Source organism: Ochotona curzoniae, unplaced genomic scaffold, assembly GCF_017591425.1.
Source record: "Ochotona curzoniae isolate NIBS_2020 unplaced genomic scaffold, NIBS_Ocur_1.0 contig_883, whole genome shotgun sequence".
NCBI lineage: Eukaryota > Metazoa > Chordata > Mammalia > Lagomorpha > Ochotonidae > Ochotona > Ochotona curzoniae.
In genome coordinates this window covers 58,445,008-58,467,724 of record NW_024466599.1, presented here as the reverse complement: position 1 = coordinate 58,467,724, position 22,717 = coordinate 58,445,008, and the positions used below count along the sequence as shown (strand labels likewise).

General features: G+C 44.3%; 2 protein-coding genes across 9 annotated transcripts in view; one reads left to right on the top strand and one right to left on the bottom strand.

Annotated features, from left to right (window-relative positions):
* Window positions 1-22,717, top strand: part of CTNNA2 (catenin alpha 2) — a 1,062,093-nt gene that overhangs the window by 706,706 nt on the left and 332,670 nt on the right. The window lies entirely within an intron of this gene.
* LRRTM1 (leucine rich repeat transmembrane neuronal 1) lies at window positions 12,987-15,954 on the bottom strand. 2 transcript variants are annotated; one of them, XM_040993629.1, is made up of 2 exons: window positions 15,246-15,954; window positions 12,987-14,979 (listed from the first exon to the last, which is right to left on the bottom strand). In XM_040993629.1, the coding sequence occupies exon 2, from the start codon at window positions 14,918-14,920 to the stop codon at window positions 13,349-13,351; it is 1,572 nt and encodes a 523-aa protein (XP_040849563.1). In that variant the 5' UTR covers window positions 14,921-14,979; window positions 15,246-15,954; the 3' UTR covers window positions 12,987-13,348. The 2 variants fall into 2 exon arrangements, with proteins under 2 accessions (XP_040849563.1, XP_040849562.1); XM_040993628.1 differs by having other exon boundaries at window positions 15,250-15,954.

Sequence of the window (22,717 nt, the reverse complement as noted above, 5' to 3'; positions counted from 1 at the left end):
GGCCTGGATTCTCCAGCCTGTTTCCAGAAATTGCTGTTATGCAGTCTGCACAGACGGTGGAGTGCTTGGACCAGGAAGGGAGGGGAGGAAGGCTGGCAGAGCACCAGCTGTGTGCTCCATTCTGTCTTGCTTTTCTTTTTCCTCCCTGAAAAGCTGAGGCTGGTAGCACTTTAAAACAAAAGCAGGTCCTTTCCCCTTCTTTACAACCACATTCTTTCCAGTTCTTTAGGGTTGGTGGCCCAAGATAAAGCGGAAGAGACCCAAAGGCTGCTTGCTGCTGAATTTATAGCTGACTGTTGCTGCTGTTAAGGGTTACTTGGCTGAAGGTTCTCAGCATGCTGTTCCATTGGCTGACAAATCTGGGACCGCAGAGGTTGCCTAGGCAAGAGGGCTAGGCGAAGCATTGCATACACTTTGAATGGCATTTATCTGAGACTATAAGCAATTATAATTGAACTGCAGTGGACTTTTACTCCCTTCTTCCAGAAGTTTCCATTTAAGCTCTTAGGATATCTAGGAGATATAGGCTGCTGAAAAGTATGTCCAGAAAAAGAAGGCTGGGGACTGAATCTGTGAACAGAACTGGAGGAATGAATGCATTAGACAAAAGAAAATAGTCCCCAAGGCAAGTCTCAGAGCATTTGCTGTACAGGTTTTGGAGGATCTCTGTCGCCTCTGTCTTCAAAGATTCCATTTGACTCCAACAGAGAGGTGCTTGCTGTCTCTCCTTCCTTGTACTGTGTAATTATTCTATGCTACCATTTCCTCTGTTAATCTCTACCCTGCTCTCCCCTTACTGGATAATTTGTATATATCTGATTGATTGTGCTCTTTACAATTAACCTCTTAGAGCCACTTCTTAGTTTCTGCTTCTCAAAACCATTTATTCTTCATGCTGCCCATGATTTCCCCTGATTCTCTCTTTATCAATATATGGTTATAGAAGGGGTGTGGCACTAATATTCATTTAGAATTTGCTATTACCTAGTATTGGTGCAGACTCAGGCACATGAGGTCTTGGAATCTCCTTAAAAACCTACCAGGCAGGGCCCAGCATAATGGCTTAGTGGCTAAATCCTCACCTTCCAGGCATGGGGATCCCATAAAGGTACCAGTTTGTATCCTAGCTGCTCCATTTCCCATCTAGCTCCCTACTTGTGGCCTGGGAAAGCAGTTGAGGATGACCCAAAGCCTTGGGACTCTGCACCCAAGTGGGAGACATGGAAGAGGTTCCTGGCTCCTGGTTTCAGATTAGCTCAGCTCTGGCCATTGCGGCCACATGGGGAGTAAACCAGTGGATAGAAAGATCTTTTTCTCTGTCTCTCTGAAAATCTGCCTTTCCAATAAAAAGAAACAAATCTTTAAAAAGTGACTAACCTACCAAACAAACAAACAAAACACCTGCAGGGCAGCACTGGTGTGCTCCTTGGGGAAGGGCGGGCACTGAGGGCCATGGAACTGAAGTAATGATGTGCTCAAGGCCATTTGGCCTAGTTAGGTCAGTCTCTGTGTTCCATTGTAAAAGTCAAGAAAAAGGAGAGCCTTCTTGTCAAGGAACGCACCTCCTAGGTGCCTTCCTATCACATCTGCGCTCCATGAAAGATTCATAAGGGACCTTACTGAGAACAATGACTAACAGCGGGAATTTCAGTTCCTGTGGGGGAGAGTTTGAAGCACGTGGTCCTTAGAAGTCACACTGTGTGGGCAGCTAACCGCACAGCTTGTGTCACCAACTCCCCTCCTTCAACTGCCTTAAATCTTTGCATGGAACCTTCTAGCCTTTGAAGTGATGTCACTCCCATTATCTCACTTAATCCTTACCAGATCCTTGTCAAACTGGCTGAGCGGGGATTACTTCCTGGGTTTTATAGATAAGGGAATTGAGGTCCACAAAGGTGGTGATTTAACTAAGCAGAGGCAGGACCAGGGCTATGTCTGTTAATTCCACTCCCAGTGGTTCTTTATTGCATCATGGAGCCTCCAAGAACAGAACTCTGGGGTGTGGTGAATGCTGGAAGGACTGGTCAGACCATCCCAGATGAAACTGTGACTGTCTCAGAATCCCAGTTTTCAATATCAAAGTAGCAGTGTGCCCTTTTTACTTTCTGTAAGCTCCAGTAGATGACCTGTCATGATCTTTTTGCTGGTCTGTTGTTTCTTCTTCATGTCAATCATTATCTTGTTTCTTCTTCATGTCAATCCTCAGCCTTTTGTTCATGACCTACCTCTGAAAAAGACCATTGCAGCTTCCTCTCCCTTCTCCCCAATCGCTCCCTCACTAAGAGAGGGATCCTCCATTCTCTAAAATGCCCACAATAGCCAAGGCTGGGCAAGATGAAACCAGGAGCCAGGAACCCCACTCAGGTCTTTCATGTCAATGGTAGGCACCCAAGGTCTTTAGCCATCACATACTTTTTCCCAGGGTGTGCATTAGCAGGAAGCGGGATTGGAAACCCAACAGAGACTCAGTCCTTGATACTTCAGTATGGGATGGAGGCTTCCCAAGCAGTACTGCATCTAGCCTGTAGCTGTGCCACATCTGATGATGAGCTGTATATGCATCTGTGATTTGCTCCTAAAATGAGTAACATTGTTTTCACCCACACAAGAATCAGTTTTTCCTTACATGGTGCAATATTGGTGCTTTGAGAGTGGATGTTGTAGCTCACAAGTATGAATCGGGTTTTTAAAAACGGAGAAAGAGGAAAGAAAAGGATGATAAAAAAAAACAAGCTGGCAAAAGGCACAATTAAACCAGAATCTGAGGTGGTTCCCAATTTCCCAAAAGCTATAGCTTTAATGGCTTGACTGAAGTTCCCTTTGCCCAAAGAATTCCCAATATTTTCCTTGGAAGCATGCTTGAATCACTCTGTGAGAGAATCACAAGGACCAGGGCTTGTATCTTGGAACAGATTCTACTTTGTGTATCTAGTTAGAAATCCCTCAGTGCAGGATAGAATGTTCTGGCCAAACACAGTTGTGCTTGTAGGATTCAGTGGGTCTCTGAGCACATTGGAGGCCTCACTTGGGAGAAGTTGGATAAATCCACAACTTCCCCTGTTGCAAAGTGGCAGCACGGGAGAAAGTGCTGAATGTCACTTAATTCCCTTAACTCGGTGCCCTGCTTACCAAATCAAAGAACTGGAATTTCCCCACTACAGGTAACAAAAGCCTAGACAACTGGAATTGACTTGTCAATGGCCAGGAGTGAATTAATGACAATGCTGGAACGTAGTTTTTTTTTCCCCCCTGATTCAGCTTCATCTCCCATAAGAGAGGGTTAGCCTCAGATGTGTACTTCTTCCTTTGTTACATTTGCTTGAACAGCATCAAACAGTGACTGTTAGTACACAAAGAAAAAGCTTCTTTAAATAAACACTAGCAAATCTTTTACAGCAGAAGATGTATGCCTAGAGTCCCTAGAGCCAGCATGATTTAATATTTCCAATATTAAATAAGAGTTTTGGAGGTGGATAACAATTGCACACTGTGGAGGGGCTTTCTACCTTCTGCAATTGACAGTAAACAGCTCAGATGTGGAAAGAAGTCTTGCTGTGTCACCAAAGGCACGCATGAGCAGTGCTTCCTTTAGCTTGCTGGTAATATTGCCAAACTTGCCTGTACCCAAAGATGTGGATGCATTTTCCAGAGATGCACAGGATTCACCAGGACTGCCTGACCACAGTGCGAAAACCAACCCAATTAATAAGCAGAATGAAGTCAGTGAGTTGCATATAGACCAACATGGGGGACAGTTGGTAAGTTGTTAAGGCACCTCTGTGTACTTTTGGTGCCTCCAGGCTCCATATTCTACCTACTTAGTCCTCTTGGGTCAGGCCCAACAGTTTCAAGAACTCAGAATTTGTGGTATTATCCTATCCAACAAGAAATTGAAGGGAACATGTCTTTGAAATAAGCCTTCTACAACCAAGGTTAGTCTGTTCTTAGTTGTGTGGCTTTGTTTAGTTCATCTTTTATTACCAAAAAAAAAAAAAAAAAAAGAGAGAGAGAGAGGAGGTAAGTATTTAGCCCAGTGGTTGAAGATACCAGTTAGTGTACCTGTGGCCACTGACTCCAGCTTCCTGCTAATGTGAATGGTGAAAGGCAGTAGTAATGGCGCAAGTGATTGAATTCCTGCCACTCATATGGGAGTAGGGAATTCAGTCACCTTGTCCTGGCCATGGACCAGGGCCCATTATAGTCATATGGAGAGTGGTTAAGTGTACGGAAGATTGTAAGATCTATGTGTGTGTGTGTCTGTCTGGCTCTCAAATTAATTACTTTAAATATCACTTATCTAGCACTTCCCTTGTGCCAGGCACTGTTCTAAGTACTTTACAAATAATAATTCATTTAATTCTCAGTGAAACTGGTTTAATTCTCATGCCAACTCCATCTCCATCTCCTAGATGAAGGGACTAATGGCAAAAAAGGTTAAGAGAGTTGCCAAAATGACTTAGCCGATATTTTTACCTGAACACTCTTTTTCACTTGACAGATATTTCCATACAGTGATCTTGGGTAAGAACCTTTCTAAACTCTAGCTTACCTCTTTGTACCATGAGGATGCTGGCATGACTCTGGACTAGGAAGGAGAAAAGTTGTTGCAAAGTTCAAACATGAAATATGCTGACAGTTTAGCAGACTGGCCTACCCATATGCACATAAAAATTATAATAAACGCTCTTGATACGGGGATACCTTTCATAAAAGGATCATGAAGACGTGGAGGTGCACTTCACAGCCAGTTTGGCAGCACTAAATTAGCCCCCTGTCTCATGCTTCCCCTTCACAGGTGTAGTCATTTACAGATTAAGTGGTTCTGTTGTTCACTGTACAAATATTTGCTTAATCCCTGAACAAACAAAAGAAATGTTGTGCTACTTTGGCTGAATGTGTTGAACAAGATAATTAGGACTTAAAAATTCTGAGTGATATGTTATTTTTAGTTACATTTCAGTTACACCACACATTCTCCTCTTCTTCCCTACAGTTTATCTTTTTGTTCCTTTATGATTTTTGAACTGGTGTGCAAAAAAAAAAAAAAAGAAAGAAAGAAAGGATCAATATGAACAACTCATAAAAAAATGGCCTGGACAGCAAGCAAAGAAATGAGACTTAATTCCCGCAAGGACCATTATTTTTAGAATAAAAAATGTAATAAAAGGAATAGGGTAAGTTGCAGAGAGATATAGATTTCACTGCAAATGTAATCACTGTGGAGCAGAGACAGCCTCACAAAATCACAGTCTGTGTGGTGGTTGTGCAGCTGAGGAACAAATGACAGGATTGCCGTGGCCAACTGAAGACAGATTGTTGCATTGTCTGTTAATTGTGTGTAACTTGGCTTTCCCAGACCTTTCTGTGGCTGACTAATCCAGCTCTCAAATGCTGTGAAGCTTCTTGCTTTCATTTGGGATTATCTACCGTTACTACGAGATAGAGGTCCCCGCCACACATAGTTTACCATACTGGGAATTCTTAACTGAGGGTGAACACGCTGGTGGTGCACACCTGAGGTATATCCTCTTTCAAGAAAACCCTGGTTTAGAGAAGTATAATATATCACTTCTAGGCCTTTTGGCTAAGATTAAGTGTAGAGAAGTGTAACATGCAGAAAGGGCCATCTTTGTTCTGACTTGACTTTAGCCCCAGACATAAGCGTTCACATTCACCTGTGTTTTTTCATTGGTGGGGGAACAAGGCAATATCTCATATCAAAATACATGTCCCTCAGCAGATTCAGTAGCTACAGTCCTACCTCGAGAATGATTTATTTAGGCTATTTTCCATAGATACTCTTGTTTAAGTTGCAATAATCTCTGGATGAAATTATCATCACTCATCCATCAATGTCTGACTAGGATTAGGTCTTCCCATTCTGGGAAGAATTGGTGGCAAATGTTTGGAAGAGTTGATGGCAGTGGAAAGAGTTGACGAGTGGAAAAGGAATGTTTCCATTCCAAGAATATTTGGAAAGAGTTCACATTTATCTGCATGTCACCTGGCTGTCACAGAGGCTTCTCTGGCAGACAGCAGACATGGGGTGGGAGGGAACAGAAGAGATAGCGGTGAGACCGTAGTGCTGGCCCTTCACCTGCCAGGCTGCAGTTGGAAGAGCAGCTACAAGAGCATGTATCTAACACGTGTTCCTGGTCTCTTCCTAGAAGGCTTATTGTGTCTTCAACCTAATCTGCCTCATAATAACACAACCAATTAGAGAAGGAAAACAAGTGGAGGAGAGAAGGAAGGACTTACAGTATAGAAGAGGAACTAAGTGCCAATGACCATGAGCAAACTCCTTAACTTCTTCAGAGCTGAATCATTTTTGTGTATGAGATTGTTGAGAGAATGAAAACACGTAAAATTATCATTGTAAGCAATTGTTAACCATGATGCGCTCACATACAAATTCATAAAGCACCATTATACTTGTACATTTTTCTCTTGCCACCAGATGGAGTCAGGAATGGTTGTGCTCTTCACTTTTTACCCCTTGCAGCGCCCAGCTCACCTATAATTTTAGAGAGCTGGAGTCACATTGATGGACCTGAGCTGCACATGCTTGTCATTCCTGTGACCTGTGGACTGAGCACTTCTAAACCTTAGCTGAATTTTGGAATCAGCTAAGGAGCCTAATAAATCTCATCACCACAGCCCCACCCCAGAACAATTAAATGGGAGTCTCCTGGGGTGGGACCCAGGCAGGAGAATTTATTGAAGTGCCCGAGTGATTCTCATGTGCACCTGGGACTGAGATGCACTCTCCAACCTCAACAGAAGAAAAGGAGGATGCAGCATGCAGCAGGCAACATATTTTTTGTTTCCTATGAGGCAGGGATAAGAGAAGGAAATGACTTTCCAGTGTTACACTGAGAAGAAAGAAAGAAGCAACTGGGGAGCTCAGAACGGGGAAAAAAGATTGAGGAAACAACTTGAGTAACATAAACCACACATCCTGAAGTTTCTCTTTTCCCCTGTTTATATTTTATCTCCTTTTCTTCCCCTCATGTCTTCCTTACCTCACCTTCTCCCCTTCTCTCCCTCCATCCATTTCTTTCTTTGTCTATCCCCCTCTCGCTTCCGTGCCCTCTTCTCTCCCTACCCTTTTCTGTCCTCCCCCTGTTTCCCTTCCTCTCCCTCCACTTACCTCATTATTTTCCAAAAAGCTCTCAGTCCATTAAATCAATTCTGGCCATCTTTTCACAACATAATGTATTAGTGTAGAAACTCTGAACAAAAATAATTTCCTGTACGTCTTTGCTGCCAACATGTCCCAACATTTTGTTATCAGTTCTACTTCTTAGCATACCACCATGCAGAGGGGCTCTCGTGTGGGTGAGTGTGGGGCCTTTCCAAGACTGCCTTCATCTCCTGCTGCACATGCTGGTATCCCCACTTTCCCACCCATACCTGTTTCCTAGCATCTGTAGCTCCTGTCTCTCAGTGAGTTTTGATCTACCTTTTCTCATTCATAGGCAGGCAAGCCTGAAGAGTCACAACGTGTGGAGAATGGGAATTCAGAGGAATTTAAATTTTCTGGTTAAGTGACACTAGCTTGAATACTACTTTTGTTTCGCATTTTCTTGGTGGAGAAAAATGCTAAAATAAGAACCAAGAGTAGAAGGTTCTTAAGGATGGCTCTTCCTCAAAATCAAAGGCAGCATCCATTGTAGTGTAGTGATTCAATCATGGTGTTCGAACACCACCAAGTCTGTCTCAAGATGAAGATTTTTGACATATAGGCTTTGTTGCTTCCAGGGAACACACTTGATCTGTCTTGAAGAATGTTCTTACGTACCAGATGTGAATTGCCTTATTTTACATGAATCTCTAGTTACCTTAGGCTCTCATCTGCTTCTGGCCTTCAGTCATCTGTGTTGTCTGATCCCACCTGTGAGGGTTCTAGACAATTTTCCTGATTGAGATATGTCACCCTACTCATTGCACTAGGCACATTGATTTATTAAATGGAGTTAACTCCCACCATGTTGTGGAAGGGGACAGCACAGGCAACTGGGCTCAATCTCTTTGGATTCCAGAAGACATTCTAAAAGGAATATCAAGGTTCCCATGTGCCTTCTTATTAGTTAAATCACCAGTGTTGGCTTGGTTTTTAAAATATATTTCCTAAACAAAATATTTCTAAAGAAAAAGTGGGTCAACAGAGGGTTCTAACTAGTTTTATCCTAGTTAATTTATGTTTTGCCATATGTTCTTTGAGAAGCATATGCTAACTACAGGTCTTTCTGCCGATTAGCAACCAACCTGAGGGTGTTTAATTTAGACTTCCAGTTCCTGGGCAGGAAATAGGAAGACTGGTGAGTCAAAAGTTAAAGACCATTCTGTGCAAAGCTAGAGGTTGTGAATATTGGTTAAGAAGGCACTAGTGCTTTTGACAGTGGGCTGGGATTTCTCAATCTTAGCACTCTCAAAATTTAAGATCAAATAGTTTTTTTGAAGTTGAAGGTATACTGTGCATTCCAGGATGTTTAGAGTATCCATTGTCTTTACCCATTCATTTCCAGTAGTTATATTCCCACTCTTGCAAAATTGCCTTTAGGCAATGCTATTCATTGACTGGCAAATTTGCCTCTGGTTAAAAACCACTGTCTTTGGACACAGAGTTTATATAATCACCAAGAAAGCAATGCAGATAAATCTCTGACAATTACATGGATTTCTATACTTTACTCTCTGAGTCCAAAATTCTCTGGTAAACAGGTGGACTAGATGCTTACCGATCATTTGTGCTCCTGGAAGCCTGTGGAAGTTGCCTCCACTGGCAGAGTCCTGCCTTACCAATTGCTATTTACCAGAGCTAAAAAAAGCATTACTGAAAATTTTCGATTTGAGCTTTGTGCCCCATGGGTTTCAACAAGAATATATTGAACCTGTGACCTGTGCCCAGTCTAATCCTAGGTTGTCTGCAGGTATAGAAGAGGAAGGTATAGTGAAAAGGTCACCAGGCCAATTTCAATCACTTCTACTCACCAGCTGGGTGACTCTGCATAAAACATTCATCCTCTCCAAAGTTCATGTTCCACATGTAAGGATATAGACATCCATGCCAAGACACTTGTCACAAAATCCCATTCTCTACTTCATTGACATGTCTATCTAAACATGAAGGAGGTAAAAGCCATATCCTTCACTTTAAGCAGAAAACCAAAGGGATTCAGAAAATTGTTTTCAACTAGGAAGGCCAGGAGATGATTCCAATTGAGCAAAGTTAGAAGACATAATAGTTTTGTCTTCATGGGTCCCAGGGGGCAACGGGAAGCATGAAAGAACCTTTTTAAAATGTAGAATATATTTTTCACCCTAAAGTAGAAAATAACTCTCAAAAGATTGCATTGCCATTGGCTGGTTCTTACCACTAAGCAGTAGGTATACACTTGCCCATAGCATGAATAATCTGAAGACCCCATGGCTACAATATGTACCCACGTATAACTAATGTCCAGAGAAACTATTGGTCATATCAGTCCTTTCTAGCTTAATTACAATTGATTCTTTCAAATCTTTCCTTGAACAAAAGTTTTATCATAGAAAAAAATGGAGGAAGATAATTAGCGTTGGAGGGCAGTTATGTAATGTGATTATGTGCCTGTGTGTGTGTGTGTATGCACGGCTATGTATGTGTGTATGTGGCGAAAACTGTACTTTTGTGTTTGTGTTTCTATATGCCTAGAGCTATGAAGATATGAAGATAGGTAACAGAAACAGATGAGTGTATGCGTTTGTCCATAAATGTCTCTCAAAATATAGTTATATTCAACTAAATTGTTGCATTTTAAACTCTTCACACATTCATTGGTGCTAGGTTATATGTGTCTGCCTTCCTGTCGGTAGGGTTCTCTTCTGCTTTGAGGAGCTAGGTAGAATATAAAAAAATTGGTTTCAGAAGGCTCCTTTGCCTTCACTGGAATGATCTTATCTTTTTGATGGTAACTTTGAAGTTTTGGGAACACAAGGTGTGTTGGGGTACAGCTTGCAGGGACTGTTTTTTCCAACTACACCAAAGGACAGAATTCCTTCAACCAGCTTCCTCTGGTTTAATTTAGAAAACCAAGAGGACCAAAACTAGTCTGAGAGTGTCATTTCAAAAGACCTCTTTTCTTTGTAAACACCCCCCATGCATACACACACACATACACACACACACACCTTAAGATCATTGGTGAGCTTTAATCAGCTGAGAAGATACTGCCAATAGAGGGTTAATCCATTGTAGTGCCTAGGGTGGGACATGAATTGTGAATTGTGGCTTTAAATTTTTTGCAAGTAGCACAGAATGAGGTTAGCACCCTCTGTGAAAAATAAATAAAACATTTTAAAAATAAATGGAAAAAATAAAAAAGCTACAGCTTTAAAATTTTGGTTTCCTTTTTAATGCTTAGAAGATTTTGCTGGAAGGGGTCAGAGCAAGTTTCCTGAAGCTTAACAATTAATTAAACTGAGAAAGAAAAGATGGCAAGTGTCATAAAAACCTTAGTTAAAACTACCAGTTTCCCTTATTCATGCCTGCCCCCTCCCCTGTCATTCTCCGGAGCTGAAGAAGAGGCACAGGCGCAAGAAATGATGTGAGCATTTTCCTGTTTTGTAGAAACCATGTTTGCTTGCCCACAGAGAGACACAATGCAGAAACAGAGGCACTCACAGAGTAAAGCACACAGCTTGCCATGGCCATCATTTGTTGTTCAGTTCCCAGAGTCCAATTCCTCTCTTCGGCGATGCTTCATTAGATCTACAAGAACTTCAGATCTTCATGGGTCAGGGAGAGTAGTATTAAGCAAAGCAGCAGAATTTTTTTTCTCGTGGACACGTTGGAAAAAGAATGAAAGGGGAAAAAAATGCCTTGGGATAGGAGGTTAAAGTACCATTTCCAATATCCATATTTTGGTAATTCTAACATTTGCCACAAAGCCTTTGCTTCTGGAAGCTTTTATTGTAAACACATCAACCCAGCCCTTTAATGCACCAAGCTGGAGCGGGCTTGGGCATTGGATTTCTGAAGTCTTCCTGTGAGAAAGCTAAGTGAGTAAAACCCACAGAGCCTTCCCTTAATTGCCACAACCTGGGAGGGCTTTCTTTCCTCCGGTAGAAATCATAAAGGTGTGTCTTCTGGAGGTTTCTTTAGTGGGTCTTAATGATAGACAGACTTAGAGGAAACTCCTGTCCCTGCAGATCCTGCCCTTCAAGTGATATTTTGTTTAGAATGACAACCCGAAATGACCATGCTTAGACCAAATCCCCCCTCCTCAAAGTTACCAAATAAAGCACCTCTCTTCTAGAACATTCAGGGTCTGAATGGGTGTTATGCGCACAGTCTGCGTCATCATGCCATGTTTTAATTAAAAACAAAAGATGGTTAGGAAGAATAAGCTGGGGGGGAGAGGGGATCTCTCTGGAGCCTTAACATCTTAAAGACATTTGCAAAAATACTTCTCTTGAAAGAGCCTCTTAGAAGCATATTTGGAAGCAGTTTGGTTTCCCCTTGGGTGGAAGGGGAAACTAGCAACAATTCTCAGGTTAAGTAAACCTGGTGATGGCATTCTGCATTTCAGAGAGTTCTTGCCTCTTTAGCTTGGTCCCTGGAGGCATTTGCAGTTTGGAGGAGGGAGCAGGGAGGGTGGGTGGTGAAGTGTGTGCCCCTCCCCATCCCTCTGTCTGCTATTTTGACTTTGCTCTTAAAACAGGAAATAAAAAAGGCAAGAGAGAGAGAGATGCCAGTCTTTAGTATCAGTTAGAGGAGTGAGAGAAAGACTTCTGGACGTGGGCAACATTGGTTCGGTTTCACCATCTGCCATCTATGACAGTTTATTTCAATCATACATTTGCTTAAATTGTTAGCTGGCAAAAAGACCCCTCCATTACATGCACACGCCCTTCCCTGTACCCATCAGCTGCCACTACCCATTCCATCACTCTTTAATTAAGTTCAATTAAAACACACACACACACACACACACACACACACACACACACACACAACCTCAGTGACAAACCCAAAAATCTCTGAGGTGTGAGAAGGGGCAGTCATTAATCCTGACACATAAAAAGTTTAAAAAAGGAAAAGAAAGAAAAAGAAAAACCATGCAGAAAACAAATATTACACAAAGGGACAATCTGGGAAGAAACAGCCTTTTACGTCCTGGGTTCTCAAATTATTCCCATTCCCAATATGGAACAGAGAATCAAAGATGCTCCTCTTACCCACCCCCACCCCCACTGCTGTGCCCTACCGGTCCCTAAAGGCATTTTTCCGAGGGAGAGAAGTTCCTCCTTTTCCCTTAGTAACTAGGAGTGGGGAGCCTCAGCTTGCTGCAGCAGTAGCAGTGTGCTCCAACCCTGAATCTTAGTATTCCACCTCCCTCCCCTCAGCCAGACCCAGGAGAGCGCAGCTAACCGGGCTGTCTTTAACATTGGTGGGAGGGATCAAGGGCCAAAAGGCTAAGGCTGGAGAGACACAGGCAGAGGACAATTAAGCCAACTAGTGGCATTAGGAGGTGAGATTCTTGAGCTGATTGAAAGATGGTTACATTAAGTTCAGAAACGGTTCTTGTTCATAAGAAAAACTGTCTGGCACTGCCTTTTAAAATGCCATTTGCAATGATCTCTTCCATAAAGGCTGGGGCAGCTTGTCCATCCATTCAGTCCTTAGGTCCACCTTCCATTCCTTTAAAGTGCTAAGATTGCAGTTCCCTCCCCCACAATCTAAAAGACCTTCCTTCCTTCTTTATTTCCTCTCTTTCAGTCCCTACTCTTGGAGAGGCCAATTAACCTGAATCATTACACTGATCAGCTTTGTTTCCCCTTCTGGAAATTTCAAACTGAATCTACTTTGTCCCCTGCATTTCTGACTTTTCCCCTTGGCCTCTAGGCAAACCCATCCCTCAGCTCCCACCCCAAGCAAATTCATTAACTGTTGCTTCTCCTTATAACACAGGTAACAATTCATTTAGGTTACACCAGTCTGTAAAAACTGTAAATGCTATTTTATTTTAAACATTTTAGTTTACAAAAAAAAATCAATGATTGGTACCTTTTTACACTCTCAGATTCCTGAATATGGACAGATCTTCAAAGGGAGGAAGGAGTTCTCATATGAAATTTAAGATAGACTGTCCAAGAAGGTTGTGGGATGGGATTTTTGTTGTGTTTTTTTTTTTTTTTAAGACACAATAAAGCTAAAATATCAAGTCTCTGGGAAAGATCCCCTTACAGTTTCAGTCAAGGTGCAAATCAGAGCACAAACTAGGAGACCCCAGCCTGCTCCTCTTGCCGGCCCGCCCAGCTGCCCAGGCTTATTTGGTAGCGCAGGGGTTGACAGCCACTGGGAAGCTCACACCTCGCATTCCCTCGCGGGCTGCTGGTGGCAGGTGCAGGAGCCGTACTCGTTGATGATCACCAGCGCTCCTTCAATGTGGTTGGGTTTGTAATCAACGTAGTATTCCTGGGCAGACATGGCAGCCATCTGATGCATGGTCTGTTTCTGCTTTTGCTTCCTGCGCTGCGTGACGAAGCACTGTCTGAGCTGCCTGAGGCTGGCTGGGAAACACTTCCAGGACACGTAGAGCACCAGGACCACGATAAGGAAGGAGAAGATGAGGGCCATGGTGCCGGTGACCACCTTGTGGATCTGGACGGCATTCTCGGCATGCTCCCCGGCTCCCGGGAGAGCCACAGTGGCCGGCTCCAGCGTGCCATCGCGCTGCCCCTCCTCGCCGTCGGCCAGCGTGGTGGCCGAGCTGGCAGGCGGTCCCAGGTCACTGCGGTTGGTGACAGCCGAGAGCAGGTGGCCGCTGGTGGGCTCGGCCCCATCCTCGCACAAGTGGAAGGCGTAGACGGCGTCCAGCACGTCCTCGCCCTGTGCGTACTCCGGGCTGGCGCACTGCAAGTTGCCGTCATAGCGCCCCTGGAAGTTGCTGAGCCACGAGGCCAGGGCGCACACGTTGCGCCCGCAGTCCCACAGGTTCCCGGCCAGAGTGATGCTAGTAAGCGACTTCCACGAGTTGAGGATACGGGGTTCGACGTAGGTGAGACGGTTGGAGTCCAACTGCAGGGACTGCAGGTGCGGCACCGTCTCGAACACATGGGGCTCCATGTACTCGATCTCGTTACCCGACAGGTCCATTTTCTCCAGGTTCCAGACCCAGTCCAGCGAGCTGACCACAATGGCCACCTTGTTCCTCCTCAGGCAGAGAGAGTGCAGGGAGATGAGGCGCGGGAAGTGGGCGAAGTTCACCTTGACTAAGTCGTTGTGCTCCAGGTGCAGCTCGGTGAGCTTGAACAAGCCTGCGAAAGAGTTGCGCGCCAGGCTCTTGAGCTGATTGTATCCGATGTCGAGAAACTTAAGGCTGCGGCAGTCCTGGAAAATACGCACGGGCACGAACTGGATGGCGTTGGACCGCATGTGCAGTGTTGTGAGCTTCCGCAGCCCATGGAAGAGGTCGGGCGCCAGCGCCTGCAGCTTGTTGTAGGAGAGGTCCACGCTGCGCAGGTTGGGCATGGGCCGGAAGGTGGTGTTGGCCAGTTGGGTGATCTGGTTGGAACTCAGCGTGAGTTCCTTAACTCGGCGCAGTTTCTGAAAGGCGTCCCCCTGCACCGAGCAGATGTGATTGTGATCCAGATAGAGCCACGTGAGCTGCATTAACCCCGTGAACTGGCCGGCGCGCAGCTCCGAGAGGCTGTTGTAGCGCAGGGACAAGCCCAGCAGGCCGGACAGGTTGTGGGGCGCCTCGGTGAGGTTGAGCGCCTCGCAGTACAGCAGCCGCCCCTCGCACCGGCACAGCTGCGGACACCCGCTGGGGGCGGCGGGCAGCATCTGAAAGCAGGCCCCCAGCAGACACAAGACCACCCCCGAGGGCCTCCTCAGCAGCCAGTATAGACAGAGACCAAGCAGCAGGAAATCCATTAGCGAGAATCTTTCCAGAGAGACTGGAGACTGTCCATTGGAAGCGCTCGGTCAGAAATCTACATCATATTTTATTCCGAAGGAGGGGGAGCGGGGGAGGGGGAGAAAAGGGCAAAAATCAAATAAATAGATGGAAATAAAGAAGGACCCCCCCCTCCCCAAAACCACACGTTCACCTCAACGCATGCAGAAAGCTGGCAGCATGGAAAGTTCACAGCAACGGAAAGATCAAAGAGATGGTGATTTGGTCCATGTTAGATGCTGCAGCAAAGAAAAGGGAGGAAAAAAAATCTTCGGGAAAGAATTTAATTAAAAAGTGTCTTACCCACCCTTTTCCAGAGAGTGACAACCTCCATTCAGCTGCTCCCTTTGTGTGCGGGCTAATTATATGCAGGGCGATAGAAGACCCCTCTGTGTTTCCGAGGCAGCCCCGGTCCGCGGCCGGCGGATCTGGCAGGCGCACAATGTCTCACTTTGCTGCTCGGCTCCGGGCTGCAAGGGCGGCGGGTGAGGCGGGGAGGCGACTTCTAGGACCCGCAAGTTTCCCAACTACGTGCCGGAGCCTGGGCTTTGCCTTCCTGCCGTCGTCCTTTCCCTCTGCAGTTCGGACTGTGACGCGGTGGGGGAAAAAACTCCAAACTCGGGGCTCGCGACTCCCCGGGATTTGACAGTCTGGTTAATGTCCGTCATTGGAAAGAACCAGTGACCGGCGCCACCTTTCACTCCGCTGAGACCGCCGGCCATTCGCGCCCTGGGCAGCTGCAGAGAACAGGCTCGCTCATGCTTTGCGGGCGGCGGCGCGGGGAGCAGAGAGCGGCGCCCGGCTCCTTCCCTCCACCAGGCAGTGTGCGGCGCGAGCTTGCACAGGCACCTACTGCTCACTGAGTGTCGTAAGCTGCTCGCGATTGTGCGTCTCTTCGTGCACCTCAGACATGGGCAGATTGAAAAGGGGTGGGCATAAAACCAACATTTTACCGAACCACTAAAGTAATATGTGTCCTTTGATGAAATGGAAAACACTTGCAGCTTTTTTTGTCTATATTTCAAAAGAAAAAAAAAAAAGACACGGGAGGAGTGGGTGAGGGTAAGAGTAGCATCAGCACTGGCAGGATATTTCCAAGTGGGAAACTGAAATATTTCGTGCTCTTCCAGTTCCCTTTTGGGGATCTTTTCCCCACCCCCAGCCCCCAACCCCCACCCCATCTCCTAAAAGCTGTCTATGCGTAAGAGATACGTAGGAATCTGTAGAGAAATCAACATTTGGTCCTTTGCTTTAGAGAGGCATCTTCAGAGAAGACACAGGGAGGCTGTGACTTAGGCTTGGCCATGCTTCCCCCCACCCCACCCGCCTTGTGAGCACCGGAGCTCTGAGGTCAGACAGCCCTTTTCCTTGGTGGATGGGGAGATGCTTTCCAAACCCACCCCCATTTTGGGAAGCCATCCCAGTCCTGGTGGTGTGAGATCCAGTGTGGCAGAAACGGGTGTCTGTGTGCAGGAGGACTTGCCTGAGCCCCTGCGGGGGCTTCAGCCATCCCTGTAGGTGTCTGTGGTGCATAGGATGGGTTAATTAAGATTCTGCTGCCTGACATGGGAAGGACTAACCCTGACATGTGTTGTTCATGGTCATTACCAGGCTCTGCAGTATATCCCACCCCAGGAGAGTGTGCTAGAGAATGTGCAGGGAAGAGGTTGCTTAAACCATTAGGAGACCTGCCCCTTGCTGTGCATGCACCCCTTATTCAGCCTTGAGACTCCTGAATTGTGTTACTTCCTCTCCCAGTAGGAAGAAACACCTTTGTCAGATTATTTCCTCTTACTGACAGATAGAAGTCCTTAAGGTGAACTCTTCCCTCTTGTTCCAACTAGTCCAGAGGGGTCTGCGCTGTTCCTGTCAGGGACCTGTTGGCTATCTGCTTAAAAAAAAAAAATCTTCAGAGCTGGCAAAGATGGCTGAATAAACCTGCTGGAAAGGAATGTGGGCAAGCCTACCCTCATGATAAGGATGCCCAAGCAGGTGGTGGGGAGATGTGCATTTCTAGGTCCTCTCTTTGAATTCCTATCAGTTCTGCCTGGAAGAAATGCAAAAATGAATGGGCATCATCTGCTGATAGTAATGAAGGTAGATTACCAGAGCTCCCAAGTGGGACTACCTGGTTAAGTACCATCCAAACTGAATAGACAAGGGGATCAAAGTCGCCAAGGACTGGTGGGACTTTTCAGGAAAAGTCGTATGAACAGACGCATGAAGCATTCCATTTTGCATTCATCTGAGCTTTGACCTGATCGTGCATCACTGAGATACATCATTGAATTGGAATGAGCACCAATATGACATGAGCTAGACATCACATGTTCTCAGGGGCTGGAAGAGACATCAGAAAATGAACCCATTTGGTTTTGCACATGACAAAGCTGAGCCAAGAAACATCAGGAATTTATCCAAGGTTGTACAAAGAGCTTAGGACTGCTGTAGCAGGGTGCCTTTGCTGTTCTTTCAAAGTGCCAGTTGTCCTTTGCCATTCTTGATGATATCCCCTGCTTCACTCTTGCCTCCTACCTGACTTTGGACTGGGCACTTACAGGTTTTGCCCTGGCATCCTGAGTGTGCTGCAGAACACTTAACAGACAAACAACTTGACCATCAAGTAGTTTTGCCTCCTGCCAAGGCAATTATTCTGGACAGCATTGTAGCTGATTGAGCCATAAAAGCCAAAGAGTTGAGCCTGGGGGGTGGACGGGAGGGTGGACATTGGTGGGGTACACAGTGGCCAGCCATTCAGCAAGGACAGTGAGTGCAAACCACCCAATCCCCATGGCTGCTAGGAAGAAAATCCTCCTAATGCGGGCAGCTTGGCAAGGTGGCAACAGAAGCTGCCAAATGGGCAAAAAGAGGTCCTACTTTGGATGTCACTTGATTTGTAGAGCTGGTAAGAGAGGCAGCAGAGTTGAATGTTGGCAAGGAAGAAAGAATCACATTAAATTCACTGCATTTATATGTGAGTTTTCTTCTAAGTATGCTACTCAAAGCTGAAACGATGCTTCTAGACTGTAATTAAGAAATATTATATATATGTATATATACACATACATATATATATAGTATTCCCTTTCACATTATTATCCTGCAAATCACTTCATCTGTATGTTATCGTTAAGCCTTTCCCACCTCTAATATGGCAAGTTGTATCTTATCTACAGTTTTAAACCCCTTGGCAGAATGGTATACATTAACAGATTGAGATGAGCTTTATTGAAATTTAGCTATTCTAAGTCATCTAAGTTGCAGAATCCAATTTATTATGTATTTAAAGCGTACCCACACTGATTAAATCAATGCAAATTAGGTTAAAGAAGAACAACACGAATCAAGTGTTGCAGCAAAGTTGAGTCGAGAAACGATAACTTTTGAGTCACCAGAGCAAGTTGATATAGCTGTTTTTCACAAGTTTTAATTTCATGCTTCGGAGTGTCCAACATGCTAAAAAGGAAAGAAAAGGGAGCGGGGAACTCACCTAAGATTTCTTTTTCCTGCTGTGCGTTGGTTCCCATCTTTACCTCTCTTGTAAGATGCTCTAACTTCACCGAGTTGTTATGCGACTGGCATGTATACCTGATAGGTCTCTTCTAGGCAAACCACAGGTTTCTGCTGGCAAGTCTGTCTTCTTTCCGTGTTGGATTGCTGATGCAAGCTACTTTACATGCTTTGGAGATATCCTTGACATTTTCCGCCTTTGTGGGAGGTCAGAGCTTGAGCCCGTCTTGCTGAACTGCAACAGCAGTAGTTCCATAGTTGGGTGTCAAGTATGCTACACCAAGCCACCTTGCTAACTTACCTTTGGGAATAAAGACCAGGTCTCCAACATAGAATCAGGAAGGACAAGAATCATGAAATTGTAGATTCAGCAAGGGGAAAAGGATTCTGGGATACACAAATATGGACTGAGTTTCCAAAACACAGTCTGAAACTATGAAGAGATTAAACAGGGAAACTCCTGGAATAAGCTTGGTGGAGCTGGGGTGGCCAGAAGTACAGCTTGGAGAAGGGAGTATTGATTAATTCTTTCTCTCTTTAGCTTTGTTAATTAACCTTTGCCTAGTATAAACCCCTGCTTTTTCTTGGTACTCCATGTTATGATGTGCAATGCAAGTTGGGAGAGCCATAAGCAAGCCTTTTTGGTGTGTCATTACCTCTCTTGCTTTATTCCAACTGATGGCCACCTCAGTTTGTTCATTTTCAACAAAATAGTTTGTGGATGGAAAGGGGAAAATTCAGAAAGTCTAATATGAACCTGCATTCTGGGGACTGGCTTTCTGTTAGTAGTCTTTGTCAGTGTTCAAGGCAAGAGAAATTTGAGTGGCGATTTTAATGTTCTGTTACAGCCAGGTCCAGCTTGGACCTTGATCTTTATGCTGTTGTCTTTAATTTTCAGTAGCAGTGAACCATGGCTTTTCTTTAAAAGGAAACATTTAGAGGAATTGGGGGAGGGTGGGAGTCACAATTTTGAAAGGAGAGAATTAACTCTGTTGTTTCTGTAAGCCCATGCCATGCAGCTGGCACTTTACAGAGAGCTGGGAGACATGCATGTGGAGTCTATGGGTGAGCTCAGAGACTTCTCCCAGAAGACAGCTTCAGGCAATGAAATCAGAAAGGGAGACCACTGTGCTTCTCAAACTATATACTCCTCTCATAATAAGGCTGGATAATGGGTAAAGTATAAAATACTCTCCATACTCCAAGAATGTTGTGAGTTATGGGAGGGGAAAAATTTAAAGATGGAACTTCCTGAGTCTGTCCTGTCATCATGGGCCCTTCAGATTTTCTGTGCACTGGCACGCTCTGATCATAGCATGTTAAGCTTAGCTATTGTTTTATGCCCTGTCTATCTTTGTATATTTCATTCTAATGATTCTAAAATGCTCATGTCACATCTTCTCTGTGATCTCTTAAGAAAGTGGTCCCTTAGTTTTCTGAATGGCATTGGAACTTTGCCAATCTTGTAATTTCTTATGATCGTGTTGTGGGACTCCGACAAGCCATATGTATCTTGGAGATGAGAAGTGAAAAAGATCTCAGTTGGAATTCTTGCTTTTTTCATGTGACCTTACAGATGTCACTCCTTTGTCAGTGAAATAGAACTCAGAATACCTATCTTAATGGATGGTTGAATGAGTGTGGTCCTGGATCCAGCCCCTTGAATCTTCTTGGAAATGCAGAATCCCAGGCCTCTCTCAGGGCCAAATATCCAACCTGCGATTAAATTTCAGCCCTGGTAATTCATTATAGTTTGAGAAGCAGTCTGTGACAACTTTCCCAAATTTTACCCTGAAAAATGAGGGTACTTCCAAAAGTACAATGAAAACTTGGAATGAAAGATAAGTTTAGGGCCTGGCATCCTCACCTTGCATGCACCAGGATTCCAAATGGGCACTGGCTCTAATCCCAGTAGCTACACTTGCCATCCAGCTCCTTGCTTGTGGCCTGGGGAAGCGGTCAAAGACAGCCCAAAACCTTGCAACCTCCTACTCACCTGGGTGACCCAGAAGACGCTCCTTGCTCCTGGCTTCAGATTGGCTCAGCTCTGGCTATTGTGGCCACTTGGGGAGTAAATCAGTGGACAGATCTTCCTCTCTGTGTATCTGACTTTTCAATAAAAATAAATAAATAAATTTGATGAATTTTGTGCAAAAATTTTTTAAACACATGCTTGGTTTTATCACAGCATGCATTTTCTATGACTCCATATGCATAGATTTCAATCTTTTTCACCAAAAAAATCCTTGAGTTCTATTTTCCAGAATCTTTTTAAGTGCTCTTGCATGTCAGAAATGATATCCAACAATGACTGATTTTCTAATTTTATAAATGAAAAATTAAAAGGACAGAAATATCAAATAAATATCTACTCTTGATAGCACAGCTAAGTTAGAAAAACAACAAACTGCCTGAATCATGTCTCCTCTCCTATTAGATTTTAAATATATAGAATACAAAGCCTGCATCTTTCACAGTCGCTAACACTGAGCAGGCTCCTAATAAGGAACTGGCAACGAGTACACCTGGTATAATCCCCTGCATAGGTGTTACCTTCTCTCTCAGCTGACTTCTTTCTCAGTTATCCTGGGAGAAGATGATCTGCCATCTAGCAAAAAACTTTCATTGCTTTTTCCTTTTATCTCCTCCAGGCTTTTTTTATTTTTTTCAAATTATCTTTCCTCCCTCCCTTGCTTGCTTCCTTCCTTCATTGCTTTTCTCCTCCCTTCCTCATCTTCTCCCTCCCTCCCTCCTTTCCCATATAGGAAGCTGGTACCATATATACAGAATCAGCTTGCTGTGCACCTTACCAACTCCAAGAAATTTATCTTTTAATACCATTTTCCACGAATTCTTTGAAGTATCCTCATGTTTGGGATGTGTGTTAACAACTAAACTAGTATGTCAAAACAATTTTGGAAATGTACTCACATATTTAATTATAGTCTGAGGGTACATTTAATTTTAAATTTTGTTTTAAATTGGCTATCTCCATACCAGGAAATTTTTTAAGGTTCAATTTTTGTTTTAAGTTTTTTTATTTTTATTTAAAAATGCAGACACAGTGAAAGAAAGTGTCACACAAAGAGAACGGTCTTTCATCCCCTGGCTTACTCCCCAAACGGCTGCTGTGACTGGAGGTGTGTCAGTGTGAAGCCAGGAGCCAGGAGCTCAGGGATCCACTCTGTCGGACCAGGAAGCTAGACTGGAAGTGATGTAGTGGGACTCAAACCAGCACCCAAATGGGATGCTGGTGCCACAGGCTGGCTTAATGTGCTATGCAATCTGGCGCCAGCGCACATCCAGATTTTTAAGTACTATAGCAAAACGTTGGTGTAGGAACCAGTGAATTTAATTATTTGTTTGTTTATTTATGTCAGGTCATCAGAAATCAGGAAGATAATTAGCTTCATTCTTCTACTTTGTGTTAGCAAATATCACTTCCTGATCCTAGTCACAAATGATGGAACAAAATGAATTCTTTTTAAAGATTTATTTTTATTATTTTTTCATTGGAAAGGCGGATATACAGACAGGAGAGACAGAGAGGAAGATCTTCCATCCAATGACTCACTCCCCAAGTGAGCACAACGGGCCGATGCTATCGCGGGTGCAGGTTCCCAAAGCTTTGGGCCGTCCTCTCCCAGGCCACAGGCAGGGAGCTGGAAGGGAAGCGGGGCTGCCGGGATTAGAACTGGCGCCCATATGGGATCACGGGCGTGCAAGGCGAGGACCTTTAACCACTTGCGCCACCGCGCCAGGCCCAAGGAACAAAATGAATTCTGCAGTGACTTCTATCTCTGATCCACCTTGACACTTAATTACCTTGTTTTATAGAATTTTCCAGATGTTACCCATATTGTCATAAATAAAATGAAAACTTCCTCGGACATAAGTATTATTTTCTTGCCTTTAGTATCCTCTAATATCTTCCTCTAATGGTAAAGGATCAGCTGTAACAGACCACATATAGAGAGCATAAAATAGAGCACTGATAAACACGTCTCATCTTAGGGCAAAATTTTGGAGAAATCGGAAGTTTTGGAATTGAAATCACACATATTCATGCCATTTATGTTAGGCCTCCTTCTATAAATCTCTTTGATGTCAACTATCCCCCATCATCCATAATCAGTGAGTCTTCTGTGGTCAATTATTCTGATCAATTTGGTTTCTTTATTTCTTTACCCAAACCAATACCATTCCCAGGGACTGTTTCTTAATTTCTCATAGACACTATGAGACTGCATTTTAGTTGGTTTAAC